General features: G+C 37.3%; 1 protein-coding gene across 1 annotated transcript in view; it reads left to right on the top strand.

Annotated features, from left to right (window-relative positions):
* LOC107655814 (beta-secretase 2-like) overlaps nucleotides 1–12,017 on the top strand; it is a 17,661-nt gene extending 5,644 nt beyond the window's left edge. The window contains exons 2-9 of the mRNA XM_016443397.1: nucleotides 2,044–2,132; nucleotides 3,114–3,330; nucleotides 3,832–3,963; nucleotides 6,452–6,586; nucleotides 6,971–7,072; nucleotides 7,206–7,355; nucleotides 8,114–8,282; nucleotides 10,384–12,017. Of these exons, the coding sequence (XP_016298883.1) occupies nucleotides 2,044–2,132; nucleotides 3,114–3,330; nucleotides 3,832–3,963; nucleotides 6,452–6,586; nucleotides 6,971–7,072; nucleotides 7,206–7,355; nucleotides 8,114–8,282; nucleotides 10,384–10,625 (1,236 nt within the window). The 3' untranslated portion in view covers nucleotides 10,626–12,017. The remainder of the gene's footprint in view (nucleotides 1–2,043; nucleotides 2,133–3,113; nucleotides 3,331–3,831; nucleotides 3,964–6,451; nucleotides 6,587–6,970; nucleotides 7,073–7,205; nucleotides 7,356–8,113; nucleotides 8,283–10,383) is intronic.
* Nucleotides 12,018–12,467: the final 450 nt, after the last annotated feature.

Here is a 12,467-nt window from a genome sequence, read left to right as displayed (position 1 = left end):
GCTGGGTTAAAAAGGGACAAACCCAGCTATTGGGTTGTTTTGACTCAAAACAACCCAACCGCTGGGTCAAAACAACCCAATAGCTGGGTTTGTCCCTTTTTAACCCAGCACTGGGTTATATTTAACCCAGATTTTTTAGAGTGTAACAATTCGAGATTTTTCATAATGTTTAATTCAAACACAGCATTAAAATGCATTCCTGGGTTTAAGAGTTTAAGTGTTTTTAAATGAAGCTGTTAGGATCAGTGCAGTGGAGCAGATCTGTGTGTATATTATGATGGCGTTACCGATGAGGAATGCCCATAATGGCCTCTTTGGCAAATGGGTGAGATGGCACAGCTCTGTTATCTCATTAGTTCCCCCTCGTTGAACCAGCGCTCCAACAACATTATTTCAACTGCCGTGACCACCTCGCAAGCGCCTGGCAAACAGAAACATATGTGTGGAGACAGAGGCTAAATTGGAGGGCTCTGTGCCAGCAGGGTTTGATGGTATTTAGGTGGTTGACATTTAGGTATAAAAATATTATAAATAAACCAAAACAAATACCATATAGTTGTTTGCACATACTTTTGGGTGCTTCTTTCAGAAAATTTCTGATTTTCAATTTGTATTTTAACCTAAGCTTAGATTCATGGGTTTTGACGTTGTATGCCTTTTTATTTAGATAGGACAGTAGGTCGACAGGAAGCGAAGTGTGTGTGTGTGTGTGTGTGCATGATAATACTTTGTCAAATTCTTTGTTTTTTGTTTTTGTTTGTTGCTTAGATAGAAGACATTCTAATATAATGTATTATTATTATTATTACTACTATTATTGTTGTTGTTGTTATTATACGTTTAGTCATTTTTCGGATTTATTGCACATATTTATTTATTTATTTACTCTGTGACATTAGTTTCTTTCTTTATTCAAATTTTAAATCTAATTAATCGCATGATATACTAATTAATCAAATGAATCATAATTGATCACTTATATCAATATTTGCTGCGTAAAACTAGAATTAAAGTAATTCCAAGGCATTTATGTGACATTTAAAAACTTTGTGGCATATAAAAAGTGGCTTTAGAAGTGCATGTATTGTTTGTTTTATTTCCATATAATTGAACATACACAATATGGCCAAAACTATGAGGAGAAACATTTTTAATTAATGGATTTTATTTCAGTTACTTCTGTGAAGTCAGTTTTTAATGCTACAACATAAAATGACATTCTAGAGATCTGGGTGCTTTCAACTGTATTGCAGCAGCTTGGAAAGGGCGTTTTTCCATTCCAGCATGACAATACCTCTGTGCACATGAGTCTGGAAGAACCTGACTGGCCTGCAAAAAAAAGCATTGACCTGATCCCCATTTAATACATTCAGGATCAATTGAAATGGGACCAAATCACAGAATGTTTTAAAATCTAGTGAAAGACCTTCCCAGAAGACTATAAGCTGTTAATGTTATTGATAAACCTGGTAACATTTATATGCTACAGCAGTGGTTCTCAAACCTGTCCTGGAGTACCCCCAGCCCTGCACATTTTGCATGTCTCCCTCATCTATCACACCTGATTCAATTCAAGGCCTGAAGTGGGTGTGTCAGATATAGGGAGACATACAAAATGTGCAGTGCTGCTGGGGGTGCTAGGATGTGACGTAAACGTACTTACATTGAGATAACTCCACCTACAGGAATTACATTGCTAATGTATAACCAAAAAATGTAGCTCCGCCTAATAAAGCAGTGCAAATAATTTTGACAATTGGTACAGTAGATAGACATTTCTGCTTTTAAATTTCCAGCATTTGCCCTTTTGACTTCCATTAAAAGTACATAACTGTAAATGTTATTTATTTATTTGTTGTAGCTGAGGGATGTTGTGTATTTTCTGTAGTAATCAACAGCTGTGCTTTCACAGATGATCACAAGCTGTATTTAATGCAGAGTATTCCTCTGAAATTATTTCCAACTAATTCATAAAAAATGACCCACCATTTAGTCATATGTTAATACATAAGGTAATGACATCATTGTTTTCTGTCTTTGCAGTTGGACATCCTGGTTGATACTGGAAGCAGCAACTTTGCTGTAGCTGCAGCAGCACATCCCTACATCACACACTACTATAACAGAGCACTGTAAGATCACATCCCTGCATCACGCACTACTATAACAGAGCACTGTAAGATCACATCCCTGCATCACGCACTACTATAACAGAGCACTGTAAGATCACATCCCTGCATCACGCACTACTATAACAGAGCACTGTAAGATCACATCCCTGCATCACGCACTACTATAACAGAGCACTGTAAGATCACATCCCTGCATCACGCACTACTATAACAGAGCACTGTAAGATCACATCCCTGCATCACGCACTACTATAACAGAGCACTGTAAGATCACATCCCTGCATCACGCACTACTATAACAGAGCACTGTAAGATCACATCCCTGCATCACGCACTACTATAACAGAGCACTGTAAGATCACATCCCTGCATCACGCACTACTATAACAGAGCACTGTAAGATCACATCCCTGCATCACGCACTACTATAACAGAGCACTGTAAGATCACATCCCTACATTACACACACTACTATAACAGTGCACTGTAAGATCACATCCCTACATTACACACACTACTATAACAGAGCACTCTAAAATCACATCCCTACATCACACAATACTATAACAGAGCACTGTAAGATCACATCCCTGCATCACGCACTACTATAACAGAGCACTGTAAGATCACATCCCTGCATCACGCACTACTATAACAGAACACTGTAAGATCACATCCCTACATTACATCTTTAGTTACATCATACACTACTGTAACAGAGCATTGTAAGATAAAATCCTTAAATCCCACCACTATAACAAAGCATTGTAAGATCACATTCTTACATCACATTCTACTACAACAGAGCACTCGAACATCAAAACACACATTGCCTCTACATCACATTCTTTTATAACAGAGCATCCAGAAAAAAAAATTACATTCATTATATTCCAGTTTTTTTTAATGTGTGTCAGTGAGTGATGTTTGTAAGTTCAGCAGTGTATTAGTGATGAATCAATGTCATGATGATTTGCTCAGTTCCAGTACATATCAGAGCTCCAGCAGGGGAGTTGCAGTAAAATACACACAGGGAGAATGGGAGGGGGAACTGGGAACTGACCGCATCGCCATTCCTCAAGGGCCCAGCGGTACAATAACTATCAACATAGCCGCAATCCTCACCTCAGAAGGCTTCTTTCTGCCTGGAATCAACTGGCAGGGAATTCTTGGATTTGCATATCCTCTACTAGCTCGGGTAAGTGACATGTTACATAGGTGTGTTATTGAGAAAGGGTGTGTTATTTTAGAAATGGGTGCTACTGTTTGATTTAGCTCAGCTATAGCTGTCACGTGTTAAATTTTGGTGTCACAAAGGTGTGGCTTAGATCCTCAAACAGCAGTGCTATTATCTTCAAATGTCAATGTACATTTGGTATTACTAAGAGCCATGTTTCAGAAAGTAATGGATAATGTACATTTACCATGGTAAATGATTAGTGCCATGGTACATTTCTAATATATTACTGTACGATAGTATCCGACTTTTTTAAACATTTATGAAAGCATATTTTTCCTCACTATCTGCTCCTTGTCTTTTCTTTGTCTTATCGTTTTTGTCAATTAATATACAATAAATACTCAATACAAATATTGATTTATACTATGTTTAGGCGTTAGTATTATATTATTTGAATATACATATTTAAAAATTGGTTTCAATTTCCTTAAGATGAATTTTATATTTTTCTCCTCTCAGCCTGACCCATCAGTGGAGCCCTTCTTCAACTCTGTTGTGAGACAGACCGGCATTCCAGATGTGTTTTCTCTCCAGATGTGTGGAGCAGGAGTCTCTGCCAGCACTACAGCTGACCCGGCAGGCGGCAGCCTGGTGTGTACCAAACCAGAAGTAGTCTTGCACCGACCTACAAAAATATACAATTCAAATTAGTTAAAAATTAATCCAACTAACTGCTATAGTGGGTACACCAATCTGATCACATTTAAACTATTATATATGTATTATATACAGGTCCTCTAACATATGTAGGTAATACTTTTCATGGCAGATGTTTGAAAAAGCAAACATTATAATCAGTTGTCAAGCTTAGTGCCAAAAATTAAGTATTTGTATTAATATTAATTCAGTCAAAAAACATTTAATTTGAAAAGTCAATTTAAATCATTATATCTAAAAAAAAAAAAAAAAAAGTGTTAACATGTCTTTGTTCAGTTAATAAAATCCAGAAAACTTCTATGGCACTTACTTTTAGTTTGTTTACATGGTGTTTAGGTGGAGGTTTATTAGAAACAGATTATTATTATAGAGGGTTCCACAATATTAGACTGAATAAATCATGTATTCAAACAATGGTGCAACAGACTCTGTCTATCTCGTTATCACATTGTTTAAATAATATAATCTTGTACCATATCGATATAAAAATACAAAGAGAAAGAAAATATATTCCATTATTAACAACATGAAGTGGATTAAACATTACATTACGTCAACATTATGTTTCTTAAATTGGGGTTCGAGAGTTTAATGAAAAGCTAATAAGTAATTAAATAATACAAAATAAAAAAAATTTAAATAAATCACTTTAAAATAACATCAATCAAAACTAAAACACTTATTAAAAACATGAAAGATGTTATTTGTTTACCTGCATGTCATATGACCATTAACCAATGTCAGAGAACTGCGAACATGCAAATGTGATACTTAATGATTAAAATATTAATTTTAAAATATGAGGGGTACTTCAAGTAAATATATTAGGTGAAAGAGGTTCAGATGACAGAAAAGCTTAAGAATGCCTGCATTACATGTAAATAAGTAATCATGTAAATTGTGCATTTTAATGTGTTTGAAAGACAAAAGCCTTCCACACACACACACACACACACACACACACACACACACATACAGTAATTGTAGGATCTATTTCAGTTCTTAAATCGTATTTAAAAACAAAACTCTGGTTAGAAGACAAGGTATATGAATGGCTATTGTCCATAATTTGAAGCAAAGTGGCTAGACCCATAGTCTACAAAATCTGAGAATCTGATCAAAATTGGCCCCTGGTGAAAGATTTGAGACGGGAGTCTCATGTTATTAACAGGTAAACTGGAGTTTAACCATATGAGTTGCTGCCGTAGGTAGCATTCAGGCTTCCAGCTTTCATAAATCAGATCAGTTAACACCTCTCAAGGACAGATGAGATTGGGTTTCTCAGTACTACTCAAGAAACATAATAGCTCAGCGCGTCTCTGCGTCTCACACCTCCGCTGCCTCCTATAGGACGGCGTGTCTCGTTAGTGAGAAGCTAATTAAGCTAAAGAGAGCCCCCTGCTGCTGGCACATTCTGTTAGCAATACGGGAGCGCTGGAAGAAGAGGTGGCCACATGTCCCGCAGAGAGGAGCAGATGGGAAGCACGGTGGGGAGGGGTGTGTCCTGTGTCCACCGCTGAACAATGTCCAAAGCCTTTTGGAAATATTTGACTAGCCTCTTAATTGGACGCTATTTGCAGAAGTCAGAAGCTCCAGACAGTCCATTTAATTTTTATTTGTTATTATTTTTATTTATTTTTGCTTGATCTGATATTCTTAGACATAAGCTAAAGAAAAATAGGTAGATGAGCCACCGTATTGTAAGTTTAAAAAATCTGATTGATTGATTAATGATTAAATTAATAATAAAAATGTATTTTTAATTTTCAAATTTTTTATACAAAGAATTATGACTTTTGGTTTCGATTAGGACGACAGCAATAAAACGGATAAATAAACATTAAATACAGCTAATAAAAGTAGAAAACCGTGTTTATCTAGATGAATCAATGAATCAATGAATGAATGAATCAGTCAATCAGTTTCATAAGATTGTAAAATAGATTTATTATGTAAAGCAAGACACTACAGACAAAAACAGGGGTCACTGACACTGGTCAATTTTGAGATTTTGGTACATTATGCTTCCAAAACTTGTCATCTTTCAGACTAGTAGAAATGTCTAAATATACCTAAATATCAAAAATCCCCTCAGTGAAGGGAAAAAAAAAAACGCTTTAATATGTCAAGAAATTAAAAAAAAATTTATTCAATGTTCAAATTTCTCAAATGTATGCAAACGTGCATATTTTTTAATAATACCTCATTTGCATATTCCAACATAACATTTCAGAAAACTTGTAATATAAAATAACTTAATGTACTGTGACTAATTGACAGGAAACTATTAGTTAAAATTGTTAACTTGTATTGTTTTGCCTTAATTTAAACTCGTTGCTAATATCTTGGAAGATTTTTAATATATGCAAAGGAAAGATATTCCTCAGAATACATGCTTTGATGTCTTTGTGTTGTGTTTCAGATCATGGGAGGAGTTGAGCCCACCTTGTACCAGGGTTCAGTTTGGTACACACCAGTCCTGGAAGAATGGTACTATCAAGTGGAAGTCTTGAAGCTTGAAGTTGGAACCCAAAATTTAAACCTAGACTGCAAAGAGGTACATGACACAGCCCAGCTCAAAAAATATGCGCTTTTGCATTTATTATGAATAAAGCCAGTTCAACCAGGAAATCTAGTCCATCCTTTTAGATAGTGATGGAGTTAAAAACACTATGATTATTTGACCTTGTGAGGACAGTAAAGAGTCGTGACTGGAATTGCTCCAAGAGTGAGCTGAAATCGTACCTTTAAAGGCTGCCAGTGGAGTAATTCCAGCATTCAGTAAGATATATACGGTAGAGTGCAGACTACTAAGACTACTAAGACTACTAAGAATGCAGTGATCTTGTTTATGAAATCCTGAGAGGAGCAGAGCAGGTATTGCTTTTTGTTTGATGGAGGCCTTGACTGATCTTTCTCTCCCTTTGGTCGTTTCGTTCAGTACAACTCAGATAAAGCCATTGTGGATAGTGGGACGACTTTACTGCGACTTCCTGGAAATGTGTTTAGTGCTGTGGTGGAGGCCATTATGCAGACATCACTGGTATGACCTTCCATTTTGGCAAACGACTTGCCTCGCATAGGCAATCTTGTGCATGTTTAAGGGCCTCAGTCTTCAAAATTACTCCTTAGTTACAACTGATTGTGTGCAACCCTGTTCTCTCCTGCTCTGCCAGATTGAGGATTTCTCGGCGGGATTTTTTGATGGCACCAAGCTTGCATGTTGGATGAAAGGGGAAACACCATGGAGGCTTTTTCCGAAAATCTCAATCTACCTCAGAGCAACGAACACCAGCCAGTCCTTTCGCATCACCATTCTTCCACAGGTTAGGACTAAAGCCCAAAGTATACTTCGCATATAGTGCATTTTGTCACCAGAATAATATGCACGTCCTGTACGTGCATTGCCTGATTTTTGTAACCTTACTTTGTAAACGCAGGTTGCATATGCGCATTAAATTTGTTTTGCAATAATCAGTTGTTCCACAAGTTGGCAACACTGTTGTTATTTCACAGTAGAAAACCAAACTAAAGAGTCAGAACAGCAACAAAATACTGGAGACTTTAACAACAACAGACGTCTGAAAGGCTACGCATTTGACTATGTACATGCATAAAAAACGAAGTATATGTTGTGCTTTAACGGCCCTAGTTTAGTTTGGTAGTAGTTTATTATTAACAAAAAATAAAAAAGAGTTTTGTTAATTGAAGTTACTAAAATTAAAATTGAAATTTCAGTTAGTTGCCACGGTAATATTTCTAATTTTCATTTAGTTGAAGTTGTAAATTAAACCAAACTAAAACTAGATCTGAAATAAAAATAAACCTAAATTAAACTTGCTTTTCAAGCAGGTTTGGTTTTGGCATATTTGTCATTCATTGTCTCTTTCGGGATTTAAGAAATTGTAGCTCTCTTTTGAACAGTTTATACATTTTCACTATATTGCACTCTATTGTACATAGGCTCTAAATTAATAATATACTTTGTGGTTTTTGATGTGATGTTACACAATTTCTTAAAATGATCAGAAACCAGGATTGTACGTACTTGCTTTTTCCCTGACACCTAATTTTTTCTCCGCAGCTGTACGTCCAGCCAGTCACCGATATTGACGGCACATTGGACTGTTTCCGTTTCGGAATCTCCCCTTCAGCAAACGGCCTGGTCATTGGAGCCACTGTGATGGAGGGCTTCTACGTCATCTTTGACCGTGCACAAAAGAGGGTGGGCTTTGCCGTTAGCACTTGTGCAGGTAGGTGGTAGTGATGGGAAGTCCGGTTCTTTTCCGCGAACCGGTTCTTTCGGACAGTTCGTTTCAATGATACTGGTGATCCGAAAACCGATGCAACCGGTTCTTGACTCGAGAACGATTCACTAACCGGTTCACTAAGAAGAACCGGTTAAATCGAACGATTCGTTCGCGAACCGGACATCACTAGTAGGTGGGTTCAAGGGTGTGTAGTTCTAATTCTAATTCTGAAATTGTTTCTGATAGAAATGGCTACCACTGTACAACAGTGTATACGTCAAGTTATACCATGGTCTGTCTGAATACTTGATTCTGATTGGCTGGCAGGGATGCATTAAAACCGTTTAATGCACAGGTAGTTCCAAGTAATTTTAATCACCGTTCTATATATATTAATGTGCTGCTTTAATTGATGCACACAAACACACACACACACACAGAGAGGGGGGGGTCAGAGATCACTCTCTCTGCGCGCACACACAAACTTGTCAACACTTCCCTGCAAATTTTATTAATAAAATTGCCAAGACACTAGATCGCTACATTATATTCCTCAGCAACGTGGTGAAAAATCGCTGTTTTTGACACCGCTTCAAATTGTTTGACACACAGCTTCATTGTTTGTAGAGGCGCGCAGACACCGGTAACACACACACAACTGTCATCTCTCTCTCTCTCTCAGTCGATAATTCATTCAAAGACTATAATTCATTCAAATAAATGTGATATTACCGCACTAAGTCTGATTTGAAGTGGGCAGAATGCTAGTGCTAACGAGCCTTAACCGTCATTTTTACCCTTACCCTTCCCTTTAAATATTGCGCTACGAACATCATTAACAGGTTTAACTTGTCAATGCTGGCAAATGACCAAGGTATAAACGGGATAATGCACGGCTAGCTGTGCATTAAATGATTTTAATGCACTTCACGGAGACGCACTCCGCTTTGCGTCGGGTGGTTCTTGGCCTCCACGTTGTGGTGATATTACCGCACTAAGTCTGATTTGAAGTGGGCAGAATGCTAGTGCTAACGAGCCTTAACCGTCATTTTTACCCTTACCCTTCCCTTTAAATATTGCGCTACGAACATCATTAACAGGTTTAACTTGTCAATGCTGGCAAATGACCAAGGTATAAACGGGATAATGCACAGCTAGCCGTGCATTATCCCTTACATATGTCAAAGACAAAGTACAGTTCAAGATAGAGCCTGATTATTTAACTATTTCTAATTTAACATTAGTCATGACAACATGCATTGTCCTTATATATTTACTTAAATATACTTATAACCAGTGGTGGATGAATTACAAAAATCAAGTACTTCAGTAAAAGTACAGTAAATACACTATCAAAAAATTTAACTTTATACTACACACTAACTTAAAGACATTAATAAAACATTGAACAATATACTAAAATGTCAGTTTAGGTTATTGATCATTCAAGTGTGCAAACAAGTGTGTAAAAATATGCTTATATGGTATTAAAAAAAATACTACGTACTGATGTCACATGGGGCAAAATATGGTGGCTGTACCTTTTAAGAGATAACATACTGGCTTTTTATAGGCATGGGCAATTTTTTTTTTGTACCTAAAATAGCCTAACCCATACACACTGTGACCAACAAATGCATCCATATTCAAGCATTTCAGTGGGCTTAAAGGGGCTTCATATGGGCTCTATTTACAGCAGATGTAGTTCACAAATAACTCACAGTCATGACCTAAATATGATTTTCAATTACAATAATCAACTAAAATTTGGAGAATGAACGAATGAATGAATGAACGGGTTTATTACAAAGAATTGTTCTTGCATCCCAGAGGGAGTGGTGATTTCTTCCTTTCAAAATAACGAGGAACAACATTTTTTATGAAATGTAGTGGCGTAAAAACTTTGATACTATGCTTTGGAATGTAATGAATTTTACCAAAATAAAAACACACTAAGAAAGTAGAGGTACTTGAAAAATGTGCTTAATGTGCTTAGTAAAAAAAATACTTTGTTTCTGTCCACTGTTGCTTAATTTGGCCCTCAGGTAATTTAAGTTTGAGAGGTCTGGGATCTAAGTAAATACCTCTTCTGTCTTTCCAACAGAAAACGGTGGTGTGCCATTTGCAGAGATCGCCGGGCCGTTCCTAGCTGAAGGAGTAGCGTCAGACTGCACGAGTGGCGTGCCTCTCAGGGAACCGGTGATGTGGGTGATCGCGTACGCTCTGATGGGCATATGTGCCTTGGTTTTGATCGTACTCCTCATCTTGCTCATACTGCCTTGCCGACGGCACAGGGAGGGTGAGATTACAGACGAATCCTCGCTGGTGCGGCATCGCATCAAGTGACGTCAGGCGTCAACTGAAGACGAGGAGGCACCAACTCAGCAAAACAGGGCTGAAGGAAATCAGAGCAGGTAACGCACTGAGCTCCGGGTGAGATTACATACATTCCTGTTTGTCTGGGTGGAAGATGCTGGGATTTGGACATTTGTTGACACTTGTGGACTTTTACAGTTGACTGAACTTTTCAAGGAAGAGGATAAAACTACTGAAGGATGAAGGAATCATGATTATACATGTGATTCTTATAAAAAATCAAAAAAAATCATAAATAAAAGTGCCATAATAGGAGTATCAATATGGCATTGGAGTAAATGGTGATGTAGATGCTCCAGTGTTTCTCCAAAGTATGCTGCTCTTTTTATTCTTAGTCTTCAATATAATTGAGTTAATACAACTACTGGAAATCAGCAATGGTGTCTCAGGGGCCTAAATGAGGTTCATGGTTCAATGAAGTAAGTTTATTTACTGTTATTATCTATAGGTTGAGGTTTCCTTTTAGATGTCTCTTTCAGCAGTGCATTGAAAGGAATAATTCAGCCAAAAAAATTAAATTTGTCATAAAATTGTTGTTCCAAACCTGTAAATTGAACATGTTTGACAGAGCGTGATGCTGCTCTTGCTTATAGAGTACAATTAAAGCAATGGGAAGGGATGCTGTTGAGGTCAAATATGCTATTGTATGGCTTCAGAAAACTTGTAATATAGCACAGACGCTGTATGGACTACGTTTATGATCTTCTTCATAAAGCAGTTTTCTGCTGTGACCTGTATTTAGGAACTTTTGCCAAAAATCAACAAAGCACAATAAAATAATAAACCTAGTTTCACATTTCACTGGGCAAAGACGGCTGGAGAGTTCCTTGTTCCTTTCATTTAAAGTTCACTCCCAATGTCTGTATGCCACACTTGAGTGAATTCATTGGGTTTTATTCACTATGCATGCGTACGAGCAAATCTGTGCATGAAATCCGCATACAAACAAATCATGATTCACCAAAAAATGTGAGGTTTCTCTGAAAAGCAATGCAGGCATATACAGTATGTACAGTTGGCCAATGAGAGGTCTGTAAACTGGTTTTGAGGACTGCACACTTGACATTGCTTAAGGATCTGCGAGAGTGTGTCTGTAAAGAGATGCATATGTTTAATGAAAAGGAAAGGCCCTTATATAGAGATGGTTTGGGCGTGGTTTATGCAAATTACTAACTGTATGCACACGCAGCCGCTCATCTTGAATACTCCAAATCCACTAACATTAGAAAAAAGATGGTAAGAACACATTTGTGTGCATGTGCATGTGTTGTGAATTAAGTGGAAAGTTTTCGTGAGAAGTTCAAATGTGCATATAAATACGCAATTATTAGTGAATGGGACCCATTGTTTCTTTCCTTCATGTTTGTTTTAGTTCAGTTTTAGTAAACAGGGCAAAACAGCGCCGATGGGAGGGAAAATTTCTGCGGGTGATTTACTACTTCTCTGCAGTGCCTCCTCCACGCAAAAGTTTAAGACATGCTTTTTCTGGGCGTTAAATAATGGCGCAAATGCCAGTAATTTGACGAGCGCAAACATTAGTAAAACGCGTTGAGTGATTCATTTGAATACTCTCCTCCCATAAATTTTGCGTCTGAAAGGGAAACTCCTACAAATGCATATTCAATAAGGTCAGGCGCAATAATAATGCCCGGTTAAAACTACAGTTTTAGCCCGATTTTGCCATGATTTGCTTGATGTGCAAATCGTGGCAAAATCGGGCTAAAATTGTGTAGTCTGAACCGGGCATAATAATTTTTTCCTTCGTCCACGACGAGTTCTGTCACATTGGTGACGTTGACCAATAGCAGCACA

The sequence above is a fragment of the Sinocyclocheilus anshuiensis genome, unplaced genomic scaffold (genome assembly GCF_001515605.1).
Source record: "Sinocyclocheilus anshuiensis isolate Anshui unplaced genomic scaffold, SAMN03320099.WGS_v1.1 scaffold1421, whole genome shotgun sequence".
NCBI lineage: Eukaryota > Metazoa > Chordata > Actinopteri > Cypriniformes > Cyprinidae > Sinocyclocheilus > Sinocyclocheilus anshuiensis.
Note: the sequence above shows the minus strand (reverse complement) of the source record. Positions and strands in the feature narration are given on the sequence as shown.